This window comes from Staurois parvus, unplaced genomic scaffold, assembly GCF_062004578.1.
Source record: "Staurois parvus isolate SC_StPar_1 unplaced genomic scaffold, SC_StPar_1.0 ptg000169l, whole genome shotgun sequence".
In the NCBI taxonomy this organism is placed as follows: domain Eukaryota; kingdom Metazoa; phylum Chordata; class Amphibia; order Anura; family Ranidae; genus Staurois; species Staurois parvus.
In genome coordinates, this window is record NW_028317965.1 from 4,485,003 (window position 1) to 4,501,904 (window position 16,902).

At 40.5% G+C, this 16,902-nt stretch overlaps 1 protein-coding gene across 15 annotated transcripts in view; it reads right to left on the reverse strand.

Annotated features, from left to right (window-relative positions):
• NRXN1 (neurexin 1) overlaps positions 1–16,902 on the reverse strand; it is a 2,017,115-nt gene that overhangs the window by 854,686 nt on the left and 1,145,527 nt on the right. For all 15 annotated transcript variants that reach the window (XM_089676450.1, XM_089676454.1, XM_089676460.1 and 12 more), the window contains one exon: positions 16,560–16,750. In XM_089676450.1, coding sequence (XP_089532576.1) covers positions 16,560–16,750 — 191 coding nt within the window. The remainder of the gene's footprint in view (positions 1–16,559; positions 16,751–16,902) is intronic.

A 16,902-nucleotide genomic window follows, 5' to 3' on the forward strand; every position in this document is an offset into this window, starting at 1 on the left:
TAGTTGGTGAGTGGTAGAGTCACCCCGGAAAAGACACAATGATACAAGAGAGAGAGGAGGATGCTAAATGCATTTGCAGTAGTTCATAACCTCCAATCACTAAAACATGCTGTCGATTGTATGAAGAATGCTCCCGATATGACAGGGGGCACATTTTATGCAGCAATAAGTGAATTATTGTTCAGCTTTAAATAGCTACAAACCTTGACATTGATTGTCATTATCATTGCATTATCAATGTAGAATTCTAGAATGGACCTCGCCACAGATCCTTCTGCATAATGCGGAGGAATCTTAACTGTGCACTCATCTTTCCTTCTCTTTTTCTTGCTTGGTATCTCCTTCTTTCTGTCCAGCGTATAAGCGCCTCGTCCCTATCCCCCCCTCCTTTCATTCTCTCTAATTTTCTCTATCCCCCCCACCCATCCTTCCCTATCTCTCCATCCTCGTCCCCTCCATCCCCTCTCTCTCTCTCCGTTTCTCACACCCCCTTTTTCTCATCTCTCTTTACACTCTCGATGCCACTACTGCTGCATAATGCATCGCCCTACGCAACAACGTCTTCCCAGCACCTTGTGTGCCGCGTTTGCCATAATCCCGGACAAACAACTCACTTGTCCGAAATCCAGCCATATGTTTTCATAGGACCTTCAAGACCCTTAATGACTCTGACTCCAAATTGCTAAGCCTCACATAAAATCGCTTGAAGTTGACATGTTTGTTGCCTGGTAATAGTATTTTTAGAAAACCTCCGTACCCATCTCATCGAAACAGCCAGAGTGCCCTCTAATGGAAAGAAAGCGTTTTATTGTATTTATTCATTTATTTTTATTTTTAGGCAACAAAATGCTGTGTATTTCATTCTGTAAAAGATGTCACTTTCCTTTACATTCAATATAAAAAAATTTTTAACGTTTTATGAAAATGGGCAGCATGAGATGTATTTCTTTACAATATCTGTGTATATATTACCTATATTATGGTGTAAGCAGCGTATGATTTGGCACATGCACAGCGGACACGCTTGATGGAATGTAGAAGAGCATTGTGGGATATACTATAGCACAGGGAAAGTATTTCCAGAAACATCCAAACTGTCCCATAGCTTTGATGAGGAAAATATATTATTTAGTTAAAGCAGAACTCCAGGAATGATAATTTTTGCATATTGGCCAGCTTGGCTCGATATTCTATGTGTATTTGGCCAGCTTGGCTTGATGTTCTGTATGTGTATTTGGCCAGCTTGGCTCAATGTGCAGTCAGTATCCATATCTGATATCTGAAGGCAGTAGTGGGACAGGTTCGTCCAGTGCCCGGGGCAAGGATGCGTAACTGCACCCCTTCCCTCACTGTTGATGTACGCCATAGAATTGGTTTACTGCCCTATGTTCATTCTCTGCCTCTTTGCTCTGCTGTGCCCAGGACAGCTGTCCCTCCTGCCCACCCCTTGTCCCGGCCCTTTCTGGAGGGTTGCTGGGGATGCTATAAATCACTGTAGTAGTCACCATTACCTATAGTGATACCTGCAATTTTCTAAGTCTTGTGCTGAGCAGTTTCCCCACTGCACACAGGACACACAATTCACAGAATGTCATATATATTATGACATCATTCCATCCCTCATCTCCATCTTGTCCAATCAGAAAATGGTTTGAATGCATAGAAAAAAAAATACAAGGTGTTCTCGAAATGGCAGCCATGCCAAGCAAGTGACTCTCTGTGGTCAGTGTGCAGAGGGGAAGCAACTGGAGCAGCATCCGGAAAATCTAGTCTTTCACTGTATGTAGAACAGACTACTAGAGCAGGGCTTAAAATTTCAAGTCCTGAGCTACTAGCCAGGCCTTAGAGTTACTCGTCACCAACAAACACACACAAACAGAGACACCTGTACACACACACAGACATGTACACACACGCACAGAGACACATGTACACACACACAGACATGTACACACACGCACAGAGACACCTGTACACACACAGACATGTACAAACACACACACAGAAACATGTACACACACACACACACACATACAGACACACATGTAAACACACACAGGCACATACAGACACGCATACACACAGATACATGTATATACACAGAAATACACACGCACAGACACATGTACATACACACAGACACATGTACATACATACACAGACACATGTACACACAGACACGTGTGCGTACATACACACACACACATGTACATGCACACAGACACATGTACACACACATACATGTACATACACACAGACACATATACATACACACAGACACATGTACATACATACACACACACAGACACATGTACACACACACATACATGTACATACACACAGACAAATGTACAGATACACACACGTACATACACACAGACACATGTACAATTGTACATGCATACACATACACACACACATGTACACACACACCATAAAATGTTGCAGTACTTCGTTGTTCACTCACAGAGCCGGGTACTGCACTCTAAGGGGAGGCAGAGAGCACAGCACACACTCCTTTCTTTGCTTTCACTGCGCTCAGCTATTGAGCAGTCTGAGGGCTCCCAGTGCCAATGACAGATCCGGCCTGAGCTCCGAGCCTGCTCAGCAAGACGGTCCTGGGGGACACACTCACCCCCACCATAATTTCCACTTGCCATTGGCGAGCAGGCGAGTGGAAATTTCAAGCCCTGTACTAGAGTGATCGATGGTTTACCCAATGACACTCCGGATATCAGATAAGGATTCTTACATCATGGGTAGTGTAAATGACAAGCAGGTATTAAAATTCTAACTTTTAATTGACTAAAGAAAACAAAACAAACCCTGTAGCCTGCAGAGGCAGGGAGCTAATTACATTCAGTGCAAATATTGACATCACCATGGCCAGAGTTCAGCCTTAAGAAACATTCTCCCTTTGGCTGCATTGTGCTACAGATTGCACATCATCCTTTCTCTTTGGATGTCCTTGCTGTAATCTAGACACAGCTGGAGGAAAAGGTGACCCTAACGCTGGAGTCTCCAGACTGTTCAGTAGGAGGGCCACATTGTATAATTTACAAATATTCCCGGGGTGAAACAAATCCCCATCGGAGACCCCCCTCCCCCCACATCAAGGGTCCTTATTATAGTGCCTTTTACATCCCCATCACAATTACCTTTACATCAGAGTTCCTATCAGGAACTTATATTAGAGTCCTTCCTTATATTAGGGTCCTCATTAGAACCCCTCCTTAAGTCAGGGTCCCCATTAGAGTCCTCATTGTAGCCACGCTCACAACAGAGTAACCATCAGATTCCTGCCTTACATTAGAGTCCCCATCACAGCCTCTCTTACATTAGTGTCCCCATTAGAGTCCCCTCTTACATTAAAGTCCCCATCATAGCCCATCTTAGATTAGGGTCCTCATCAGAGTCCCCTCTTACATTAGAGTCCCCATCATAGCTCCATTACATCAAGGTCCCAACCAGAGTCCCCCCTTACACTAAAGTCCCTTTTATAGCTCCTTTTAGATCAGAGTCCCTATCAGAGACAGCCCCCCCCCTTACATTAGAGTCCAATTTTTAGCCCCCCCCCCCAACATCAAGGCCCCAATCAGAGTCCCCCCTTACATTAGAATCCCCATCGTAACCCCTCTTACAGTAGAGTCTCCATCATAGCCCCTTTAAATCAGGGTCCACATCAGAGTCTCCCCTTACGTTATAGTCCCCATCATAGACTCTCTTACATGAGTGTTCCCAACAGATTCTCCTCTTACATTAGAGTCCCCATCATAGCCCAACTTAGATTATGGTTCCCATTAGAGTCTCCTTACATTAGTGTCCCCATTATAGCCCCCCTTACATCAAGGTCCCAACCAGAGTCCCCCCTTACACTAGAGTCCCCTTTATAGCCCCTTTTAGATCAGAGTCCCCATCAGAGACCCCCCATCCCTTATATTAGAGTCCTCTTTTTAGCCCCCCTAACATTAAGGTCCCAATCAGAGTCCTCCTTTACATTATAATTCCCATCACAGCCCCTCTTACATTAGAGTACCCATCAGAGTCCCCTTTTACAGTAGAGTCTCCATCATATCCCCCTTTACATCAGGATCCCCATCACAGTCCCCATCATAGCCTCTCTTATATCAGTGTTTCCATCAGAATCCCCCCTTACATTAGAATCCCCATCATAGCCTGCCTCACATCAGGGTCCTCATCAGAGCCCTCCTTACATTAAAATCCCGATCGTAGCTCTCCTCACATCAGGGTACCCATCAGAGCCCTCCTTACATTAGAGACCCTATCATAGTCCCTCCTTACATCAAGATCCCAATAAGAGTCCCCCCTTACATTATCATCCCCATCATAGCCCCTCTTATATTAGCAACCCCATAGAGTCCCCCCTTACATTAGAGTCCCCATCATAGCCTCTCTTACATCAAGGTCGCTAACAAAGTCCCCCCCTTAAAGGGTCCAAGTGTGGGTTGGGTGAGTTGAATCGGAGACCATAGGCTTCCTCTGCTGACCTTAATCCTCAATCAGTGCACATTAAGGACGCACCACTGACCCTAGCTGTTGCCTGGATGTGGCCCACAAGCCGCAGTTTCGAGACTCCTGCCCTAAACCGCCAATGGACAGTGAATTTCACTTTTCAACCCGTACAAAACAGATGCCTTTCAATTCAGCCTGAATATTGGTGCTATATAAATCCTGTATAATATTAATAACAACAATAATAATAATATATTGTATTTGGAACTAAAACTACAAAACGCTGCAGAAAATATTTCTTTTTTCGACATTTCATAAATATTATTTTTTGCATTGTCAGATTAAAAAATGTGGATGTGGCCCACAAGCCGTAGTTTCGAGACTCCTGCCTTAAACTGCCAATCGACAGTGAATTTCACTTTTCAACCCGTACAAAACAGAGCCTTTAAATTCAGGCTGATTATTGGTGCTATAAAAATCCTGTATAATATTAATAATAATAATAATAGTAATAATAATAACAATAATAATAATAATAAGAAGAAGAAGAATAACAACAATAATAATAATATATTGTATTTGAAACTAAAACAACAAAACGCTGCAGAAAATATTTCTTTTTTCGACAATTCATAAATATTATTTTTTTAATTGTTGGATTAAAAAATGTGGATGTGGCCCACAAGCCGTAGTTTCGAGACTCCTGCCCTAAACCGTCAATCAACAGTGAATTTCACTATTCAACCCGTACAAAACAGATGCCTTTAAATTCAGGCTGATTATTGGTGCTATAAAAATTCTGTATAATATTAATAACAATAATAATGATGATAATAATAATATATTGTATTTGGAACTAAAACTACAAAACGCTGCAGAAAATATTTCTTTTTTTGAGATTTCATAAATATTATTTTTGGAATTATCAGATTAAAACATGTGGATGTGGACCACAAGCTGTAGTTTCGAGACTCCTGCCCTAAACCGCCAATCGACAGTGAATTTCACTTTTCAACCCGTACAAAACAGATGCCTTTAAATTCAGGCTGATTATTGGTGCTATAAAAATCCTGTATAATATTAATAACAATAATAGTAATAATAATAATAATAACAATAATAATAATATTTTGTATTTGAAACTAAAACAACAAAACGCTGCAGAAAATATTTCTTTTTTCGACATTTCATAAATATTATTTTTTGAATTGTTGGATTAAAAAATGTGGATGCGGCCCACAAGCCGTAGTTTCGAGACTCCTGCCCTAAACCACCAATGGACAGTGAATTTCACTTTTCAACCCGTACAAAACAGATGCCTTTAAACTCAGCCTGATTATTGGTGCTATAAAAATCCTGTATAATATTAATAACAATAATAGTAATAATAATAATAATAACAATAATAATAATAATAAGAAGAATAACAATAATAATAAGAATAATAACAACAATAATAATAATAATATATTGTATTTGAAACTAAAACAACAAAACTCTGCAGAAAATATTTCTTTTTTCGACATTTCATAAATATTATTTTTTGAATTGTTGGATTAAAAAATGTGGATGTGGCCCACGAGCCGTAGTTTCGAGACTCCTGCCCTAAACCGCCAATCAACAGTGAATTTCACTTTTCAACAAAACAGATGCCTTTAAATTCAGGCTGATTATTGGTGCTATAAAAATCCTGTATAATATTAATAACAATAATAACAATAATAATAATAATAAGAAGAAGAAGAATAACAATAATAATAAGAATAATAACAACAATAATAATAATAATATATTGTATTTGAAACTAAAACAACAAAACGCTGCAGAAAATATTTCTTTTTTCGACATATCATAAATATTATTTTTTGAATTGTCAGATTACAAAAAAAAAAATTTGAGCCTAGTCGAATTGTCATTTAAACAAATCGATCCTCAACCAAAAATAAAAGCGATTGTTTTCATGAACGCAAACAATAGACGTCAGTTGTTATTTTGTTGGTCAGTCTGCCCTCGTCTGGTCTAATCTTGTACTGCACTTACACTTGAAATTACAGTTTTAGAAAGAATCTGCTACAAAGTAGTCGGCTGATTCCTGGGGAGCTGATAAGTAAATTAGCCAAACAATGAATACACTGGAAATAGGACAACTTATACTCTGCTTGTAACCTGTCTATTACGGGTAAACAGCTGGTGTGCTTTACTGATCAGACAGAAAACTGACACATACAAATGTTGGAAATGAGCGTGCCATTTCGGGAATAGTTGGCATCCACGCTATGACATCTGTAGGACAAGGTGACCTGACAAAGCTGCCAGCTCAAACCATTTTAGAAGGGTATTCAATCTTCTGATGACTTAAATGTATTGGCTTGCGCAAGGTTTCTTGCAGCTTGTGCTAAACACATTGCCTTTCCTTCGAGCTCCCTTCTGTGATTTTTGGCCATGTACTTACACCGGGAAAGCTGCTCTCTGGATAGAATAAATACTGTGCAAAGAATGAAGAAGAGCCGGTTTGTATTCTGTGTCAACAATATTCAAAAAACTGCCCAAAAAACACACGTAAGCAGATAAAAGACACAAAAAATATTAGGAAGAAAAAAAAATGGATATTTTGGAAAATTAGAACAAACAACTTTTGGAAGAAAATCAGAACAAAATAATCGGTTAAAAAAAACTTAAATTTATAATTGGAACAAACAACTTTTTGAAGAAAATTGGAACAAAAAATGGTTAAAAAAAATGAAATTGAAAATTGGAAAAAACAAGGTTTTGGAGAAAATTGGAACAGAAATAAAAAGTGATAAAAAAAATAAAATTGGAAATTGGAACCAACAACTTTTCAAAGAAAAGTGGAACAAAAAAATGATTAAAAAAATATGAAATTGAAAATTGCAGCAAACAAGGTTTTGGAGAAAGTTGGAGCAAAAAAAAAAAAGTAAAAAAAAATGAAATTGAAAATTGGAACAAACAGCGTTTCAAAGAAAAATGGAGTAAAAAAAAAAATGAAATTGAAAATTGGAACAAACAACTTTTCAAAGAAAATTGGATCAAAAATTTGGTTAAAAACATGAAATTGAAACGCTGTTTGTTCCAATTTTCAGTGTCATGTTTTTAACCATATTTTTGTTCCAATTTTCTTTGAAAAGTTGTTTGTTCCAATTTTCAATTTAATTTTTTTTTTGCTCCATTTTTCTTTGAAACGCTGTTTGTTCCAATTTTCAAAGAAAAAAGGAGCAAAAAAAATTTAATTGAAAGTCGGAACAAACAACTTTTTCAAAGAAAATTGTAACAAAAATATGGTTAAAAAATGAAATTGAAAATCGGAACAAACAGAGTTTCAAAGAAAAATGGAGCAAAAAAAATTAAATTGAAAATTGGAACAAACAACTTTTCAAAGAAAATTGTAACAAAAATATGGTTAAAAAAATGAAATTGAAAATTGGAACAAACAGCTTTTCAAAGATAAATGAAAAGTTGTTTGTTCCAATTTTCTATTTAATTTTTTTTGCTCCATTTTTCTTTGAAAGAAAATTGGAACAAAAAAATTGGTTACAAAAATGAAATTGAAAATTGGAACAATGTTTCAAAGAAAAATGGGGCAAAAAAAATTAAATTGAAAATACGAACGAACATCATTTTAAAACTAGGGTTTTGTTGTTGTTTTTTTTTCTCTTTCATTCTTTAATGCAAGGAGCTGCATTCAGTAAAAAGTGCATTCAGGACCAAAGTATTCATCTTTGGACCTCATTTACACTAGCTCTGCTCTCTGAAGTGCGCTCCATGGTAGGATCAAAAGAGCATTTGACAGGTGGTGAGAAGGCATTGCATCACCTCCTTGCCGCCTGTTTGACCCCACCTAGATTCTGGACTACCATGCTGCATTGTGCATGGTTGTGGGGTGGTTGCGGCATGGCTCCATTCACTTGAAAGGGGCATGTTTAGCAGCCAGTAGTGTCCACCAAGTGCAACTTAGGGGTGTAATTTCCACTGTAGCCAAGAAGCAAAGCATCGCGGCCAGGCACATGTGCACCTCAGCCATTGCTTTCCTATCTAAAGGAGGAACAGTTGAGAGAGGTAAACATGTGGCTTAACCACAGGGTTTTACTGCACTCCAATCGCAAGTGTGCGGCCTAATGCAGTAACTTACATGTATCAATAAAAACCAGCGCAAACCCACATACTCAATTGCATTATTCAACTTATTAAACAAACTTAAAGACCGTGACAAAAAAAACTTTTGTGCTAATAAGGATTAAATTATAAAATATATGTATATAATTAAATATTAAAAAATTATTAAAAATTCATAAGTCCAGTGACACAAAAATCCCAAAAAATTAAAAAATTAATTGACAGTCCCGTGACAAAATAAATCAAATTATAAAAAAAAATTTTCATTGGATTCTTCCGTGCCCTTGATCCCTTCACCATCCACCAGTGCAAAAACCAACATTAACCGCACTCACCAGATATTAGTGAGTCACACGCCTTTCAGGAATATTAAGGGCTCCTGGACCCCCTTTACTTTTTATGAGACCTCCAAATGCTGCTTCCTCTTATGTGTGGGTACCTCTTCTGCTTACTCCTCTCACCGAATCCCCCAAGGAAAATCAGGAAGAAAAAAAGACCATAGCGTGATACCGTAGTGGTTTCTCCTCAAAATAATCTCTCCAGACCACTCACATTTTAGCGGGATGTGACCCGCATTTTATTTGAAACAGAAATGATTTTCCTTCAAAATGATCCACTTTCCAAGTACAGCGACTTTGCATGAAGACCCCACAGCCTAGTATACAGCAGGATGGCAGACTTCAGATGCAAACTCATCCACTAAGCTAAGATGGCCCCTTGGAACGCCTGTTCCGGCATCTGACGTCATTTCCGGTGAGTGGAACGCACGCTGAGCGGTGCGTTCCAAGGGGCCATCTTAGCTTAGTGGATGAGTTTGCATCTGAAGTCTGCCATCCTGCTGTATACTAGGCTGTGGGGTCTTCATGCAAAGTCGCTGTACTTGGAAAGTGGATCATTTTGAAGGAAAATCATTTCTGTTTCAAATAAAATGCGGGTCACATCCCGCTAAAATGTGAGTGGTCTGGAGAGATTATTTAGAGGAGAAACCACTATGGTATCACGCTATGGTCTTTTTTTCTTCCTGATTTTCCTTGGGGGATTCGGTGAGAGGAGTAAGCAGAAGAGGTACCCAGACATAAGAGGAAGCAGCATTTGGAGGTCTCATAAAAAGTAAAGGGGGTCCAGGAGCCCTTAATATTCCTGAATGGCGTGTGACTCACTAATATCTGGTGAGTGCGGTTAATGTTGGTTTTTGCACTGGTGGATGGTGAAGGGATCAAAGGCACGGAAGAATCCAATGAAAATTTTTTTTATAATTTGATTTATTTTGTCACGGGACTGTCAATTAATTTTTTAATTTTTTGGGATTTTTGTGTCACTGGACTTATGAATTTTTAATAATTTTTTAATATTTAATTATATACATATATTTTATAATTTAATCCTTATTAGCACAAAAGTTTTTTTTGTCACGGTCTTTAAGTTTGTTTAATAAGTTGAGTAATGCAATTGAGTATGTGGGTTTGCGCTGGTTTTTATTGATACAAGTTTTTTTGGTCTTTGCACCTGTGTACAGCAGCATCTCACGGGGAATTGTGTGTCTAATAGGAGAGTCCTGGGCGCTGAGGCTTTGTCTTTTTTACATTAGTAACTTACATGTGTTTAACTTATTCTGGCTTTTATGTGTTGCTTCCTTCAGCTTCTGTGTGGGGTAGTGCTTATCATGATGTCACCTGTTGAAAACCTTGCTATCAGGGGCGGACTGACAACTCTTGGGGCCCCCGGGCAATAGGGGATCATGGGGCCCCTGTGTCCTTGCCCAAACTCAAAAAAGCCTATGAAAAACATACCAGGGGCATCTCATGGGGCCCCCTACTGACCCCGGGCCCTCGGGCAGTGCCAGAGTTTCCAAATGGTCAGTCCGCCCCTGCTTGGTATTACATGTCCCATCATTCTTTGTTTCAGCATACCTGCATTCTCCCTGAGTTTCTAAAGATTGCCAGATACAGGGGGCGCTGCATGTTCCAATAGATACAGTCAGCCTGGACTCGTTTCGGATTCGTTCATTAAGTTAATAATTTCAGTTTGTCATATTGTTACGTTAGAATGATTTGTTTTCAGAATTCCGTATGTTCGTTATTTTCAAATCGATTCAAAATTTAATTCTATTTTTTTTCTATTTTATTCTCTTCTCTTCTTTTATTTTCTATTCTGTTTTATGCTATTCTTTTTTATTCTGTTCCTTTATTTTATATTCTATTATTTTATTTTCTATTCTATTCTTTTCTATTATGTTCCTTTCTATTTTATTCTGTTCTATAAAATAAGTAGGAATCATCATCTCTTTTCACTTTTATACCTTACTGTATCTACTGCAATATGTTTCCATTTTAAATTTGAATATATTTTTAGAATTTAAATTCATTTTCAAATTCATTTTCAAATTTGGACAATTTGTTTCGTTATAATTTATTTCGGATGCAATGAAACTATTGTGATTCAGAAATTTAGATACATCTGAATCTCCAAATAACGAAAATTTTGTCCAAATTTCAATTCCTAACAAAACCAATCACACATATCTAGTCTAGACAACACACAGAAGACATAGCATGGAGCAAAGTGTGGTCACACAGAGGGATCAGATCAATGTACAGCACACCATGGATCTTCAAATAATGTCCAAAGGTTTCATTCAAAGCAATTACACCGACATAGAAGAGTGCAATGTTTCAGGGTTGTGTGGGATCCTTTTGCCAGGCATGTGATAACCACATGCCTGACGAAGGGGTCCTTCATGGCGCCAAAACGCTGCACTGTTCTTCTGTGATGTGATCACTTTGAATGAAACCTTTGGACATTATTTGAAGATCCATGGTGTTCTGGCAATTATGTACATTGATCTGATCCCTCTGTGTGACCACGCTTTGCTCAGCACTTTGTGTATTCTCTGTGTAGTCCATGCTTCCTGAGCAGGCAGCACCCTTTCATCAAGCAATCTTTATGAACGCAGGAGACACACGTATACTGGTGTACAAAATGATGGGACACATAGTCTTGAGATTTTCAACAGGTGCAAAGTTTTGGGGCCATGCAGGACCCCTTTGTCAGGCACGTGATGATCACATGCTTGACGAAAGGGTCCTACACGACCTGGAAACTTTGCACTCTTCTGCTGTGGTGTGATCGCTTTGCAAAAAACCCTTAAGCTTTACTTGAAGATGTATTGTGCGCTGGCAATTATATACATTGATCTGGTCCCTCCTTGCTTTTCCGTATGTCTTCTGTGTGTAGTCTAGGCTTCCTGTGCATATCGGAGAAGGCAGCGCCCCCACACTGGGCAATCTTTATGAATGCAGGGGACACGCATTCACACTGGTACAAACAGGGGCGGACTGACCATTTGGAAACTCGGGCACTGCCTGAGAGCCCGGGGTCAGTAGGGGGCCCCATGAGATGCCCCTGGTACCTTTTTCATAGGCTTTTTTGAGCTTGGGCAAGGACACAGGGACCCCATGATCCCCTATTGAGGGCCGGGGTCAGTAGGGGGCCCCATGAGATGCCCCTGGTACCTTTTTCATAGGCTTTTTTGAGTTTGGGCAAGGACACAGGGACCCCATGATCCCCTATTAAGGGCCAGGGTCAGTAGGGGGCTCCATGAGATGCCCCTGGTACCTTTTTCATAGGCTTTTTTGAGTTTGGGCAAGGACACAGGGGCCCCATGATCCCCTATTGCCCAGGGGCCCCATGAGTTGTCAGTCCGCCCCTGGGTACAAACAATGATAGGACATGTAGTCCCGAGATCTTCATCAGGTGCAAAGTTTCGGGCTGTGCAGAACCCCTTTATCAAGCATGTGATGATCACATGCTTGACGAAGGGGTCCTATGTGGCCCCAAAACATTGCACTCTTCTACTGTGGTGTAATTGCTTTGAATAAAACCTTTGGATGTTCCTTGAAGATTCAAGGCGTGTTGGCAGTTATATATGTTGATCTGTAAAGTTTCCAATCTCCGGTTGACTGTTGCTGCGGCACCTGCTATCCCCTTGCCTACTCAGGGAATATGTGCGATGGGAATGTTGATATTGATTACATAGGGGGACCAGACACAACCTTCCATTGTTCGGATCTGATGAGTTGCCATGCGTTACTACCCTTCTCACAATTTCATTGCTCTTGGCGCTGCCACCATAAATGAGCTCAATAGAATCTCACATACTTCCCTAAAACTGCCAAGTCAAACCACAAAACAGCTTACAGCCTCACGGTTATTACAGCATATCCTAATTAGCTAGGAGAATGAAAAGAAATACATGTTATTTTAAAACAGGTGACTTCTCAGTAAAGTGTCTGGAGACTTGCGGTAAGCCATGATTAGCATCCTAATTGCCTGTCTTGTCACCGGCTCTCCTGGGGGCAAAATTATTTTTCCCTGAGGGATTTTTTTTTGCAGCCTCTCGTTAACAAAAGAAGACTTGTCTTATAGTGGTCATGTACCACCATGTACTGTAGGAAAATCTGAGCCAATGTCATTGCTGATTATATTCTCTACATATGAAACTTCCATCACAGATACTGTATGCAGCATCCACAGTCAGCTGAGTCAGGAAGAACGTCTGTCTGGTTTTAGCAACTCAAACTGATTTAATGGGGAATTGGTAGATACTTCACTGGTTGTCTGACCACCTGCCCCCGGACGTGTAGAAATATGCAGGACGTTGATGCTAGAAGCTAGCAAGGTCCTGTGTGAATGTTTTTGGTCTGCAAGGTGTACACTGCAAATGTGCAGAGCCACGTGCGCTCGAGCAACCTGCATCCTAGTAACGCAGGAGGACAATAGGTAGCTTAAGCCACCTGCATCCTAGTAATGCAGGAGGATAATAAGTAGCTTGAGCCACCTGCATCCTAGTAATGCAGGAGGACAATAGGTAGCTTGAGCCACCTGCATCCTAGTAATGCAGAAGGACAATAGGTAGCTTGAGCCACCTGCATCCTAGTAACTCAGGAGGACAATAGGTAGCTTGAGCCACCTGCATCCTAGTAACGCAGGAGGACAATAGGTAGCTCGAGCCACCTGGATCCTAGTAACGCAGGAGGACAATAGGTAGCTCGAGCCACCTGGATCCTAGTAACGCAGGAGGACAATAGGTAGCTTGAGCCACCTGCATCCTAGTAACGCAGGAGGACAATAGGTAGCTTGAGCCACCTGCATCCTAGCAGTAAAGGGCACTAAGAGACTTAAGCCACCTGCATTCTAGTGACCAAGGAAGCTAGGTGGCTTAAGCTGCCTGCATCCTCGCAAGAAGGATGAGCCACCTACAACCTAGTAATGAAAGCCATTAGGCAGTTCAAGACACCTGCATCTCAGTAACAAAGAACATTAGGCAACTAGAGCCAACTGCATCCTAGTAACGAAGGACAATAGGTGGCTTGAGCCACTTGCATCCTAGCAGTAAAGGGCACTAGGAGACTTAAGCCACTTGCATTCTAGCGACCAAGGAAGATAAGTGGCTTGTGGTGCCTGCATCCTCGCAAAGAAGGATGCTAGGCAGCTTGAGCCACCTGCAACCTAGTAATGAAAGACATTAGGCGGCTCAAGCCTCCTGCATCCCAGTAACAAAGAACATTAGGCAACTAGAGCCACCTACATCCTAGTCACAAAGGACAATAGGTGGCTTGGGCCACCTGAATCCTAGCAGTAAAGGACACTAGGAGACTGAAGCCACCTGCAACTTAGTAATGAAAGATATTAGGCAAGTCAAGGCACCTGCATCCGAGTAACAAAGAACATTAGGCAGCTAAAGCCACCTGCATCCTAGTAACAAATGACAATAATCAGCTCGAGCCACTTGCATCCTAGCAACTAAGGACAATAGGTGGCTTCAGCCACTTGAATCCTAGAAATGAAGGACAATAGGTGGCTTAAGCTGCCTGCATCCTAGGAGAGAAGAATGCTAGCTGGCCTGAGTCACCTATATCCTAGCAATGAAGGGCACTAGGAGACTCAAACCTCCTGCATCCTAGCAACTAAGGACTATAGGCAACTTGAGCCACCTGTACCCTAGCAATGAAGGATGGTAGGCAGCTTAAGCTACCTGTATCCTAGAAAGGAAAAACGCTAGGTGGTTTGAGTCGCCTGCATTCTAGCAATCACTCGTACACTCAAGCCTCCTGTATCCTAGCAATGAAGGACATTAGGTGTTACGAGCCATCTACATCCTAGCAATGAAGGACATTAGGAGGCTTGAGCTGCTTGCATCCTAATAAGAAAAGGACACTAGCCAGCTCAATTCATCTGATCCTAGCACCAAAGGACACTAGGTGATTCGAGGAATTTGATTCCAATAACGAAGGACATTAAGCCACCTGCATTTAGCAACTAAGCACAATGAGTTGCTCAAGACACCTGCATCCTAGCAACAAAGGAAACTAATCAGCTTGAGCTACCTGCATCCTAGCAACAGAAGATACTAGGTAGGCTCAAGCCACCTGCATCCTCACAATGAATGACAGTAGGTGGTTTAAGTTGCCTGAATCCTAGAAAAGAAGAATGCTAGGCAGTTTGAGTCACCTGCATTCTTGCAATAAAGGGCACTAATAGACCCAAGCCGCCTGCATCCTAGCAGTGAAGGACATTAGGGGGCTTGAGCTGCATGCATCCTAACAACAAAGGACACTAGGTGACTCCAGAAATCTGATTCCTAGCAACAAAAAACACTAAGCTGCTTGAGTTGCCTGAATCCTAGAAAAGAAGGATGTGAGGTGGCTCAAGCCAACTGCATCCTAGCAACTAAGGACATTAGGTGGCTCAAGTCACCTGCATCCTAGCAACAAAGGAAACTAGGTGGCTTGAGTTGCCTGCATCCTAGCAACAAAGGATACTAGGTAGACTTAAGCCACCTGCATCCTAGCAATGATGCACATTAGGCAGCTTGATCTACTTGCATTACAAAAACACAAAAAAAATGGCACCCGCCCCAGTCTATAACTGATTTTTGAAGCAAGGACTGTTAGACAGATTAATTCAGTTGTTGACAAACTGACTGGCAAGTTGATTTTGAACCTCTTTATTTTTTTTTCTTCTTTTCTTTTATTGACATGCGTTGCCCGGTCCTTGCTTCAAAAGCCAGTTATAGACCAGGGCGGGTGACATTTTTTGTACTGTTGAATTGTAGGTGAGTGGGTGCACTGGACACCCTGGCTGCCATTGTGCTATATGCTGGGTGTCCATTGCACTCCTGTACCTTTAAGAGGGGTGGGCTCCCTCAGGTTCACCTGCCCTTGATCTATCCTTTAAATACATGTGCCTCTCCTATGGGGGAATCTCAAATTTTGTAGAGTTAGGACCACAGATCAGGGTGCCGTGATGAGGCTCTGTGGCTTACGTATGTATTTGCAAATGTTTGCTAACTAAACCCCTGTTTTTAACACATACTGTTAGACAGGTTAATTCAGTTGTTGGCAAGCTGGCTGGCAAGTTGATTTTGAACCTCTTTCTTTTTTTTTTTTTTATTGATCTACTTGCATCCCAGCAACAAATTATTCTAGGAGACTCAAGCTACCTGTTGCCTGGCATCCTTTGATATTAGGCTAGTTCCTGTGCTGACTGAATGTTTTCCGTTGATTTAAAACAGAAAATACTGTATTTAGCCACTAGAGTGTGATAAATATCATAGGGATTTCTTATGGTATCTAGCACCATCTAGTGACCAAACGTGGTATTTTCAGTTTATAATCCATGAAAAACAACCAGTTTTCTGAAATACATTAATATGAAAATGTACCACAATTTGGCCACTAGATGAAACTGATGATCATAGCAATTACTCTAATAAAGCAATTATGGCCAAAATTCATGCAGCCTGAATATGTGTGACATTCGCCCCAAAACATGTTTTATAAACAGACCTGTAGCTATAGAAGCACTTACTGCACAAATAAAAAAAATCTATATGCATAATACAATGTAATGAATACTATACATTATATATATATATAAAATATAACTGCACTTACTTTTAAGGTCAAGGTTTCTGGCTCCGGCTGTGCTCTGTGTAGTAATTTTTGTGTCAATTTTTACAGTATGGAGGTTGCTGGTGTCTCGAGAAATCATTACATTGTGCCACTGATGGTCATTTAGCGGCTTGTTAGAACTCCCCTTAATGAGATTTGCACCATTGCCTAAGTCAAAAACGTAATGTAGATACCTAAAAGAGGAAAAAAGGTCTTTAGTTTATTCCATAGAGATCATCATTTTCCTATTATTTTCTATTTACAGCAATAGAATGACTTAATTTATGGCAATCATGCGACACAATAAAACAGGTTTATGAGGAAAAGGATCAACCAGAATAAAATA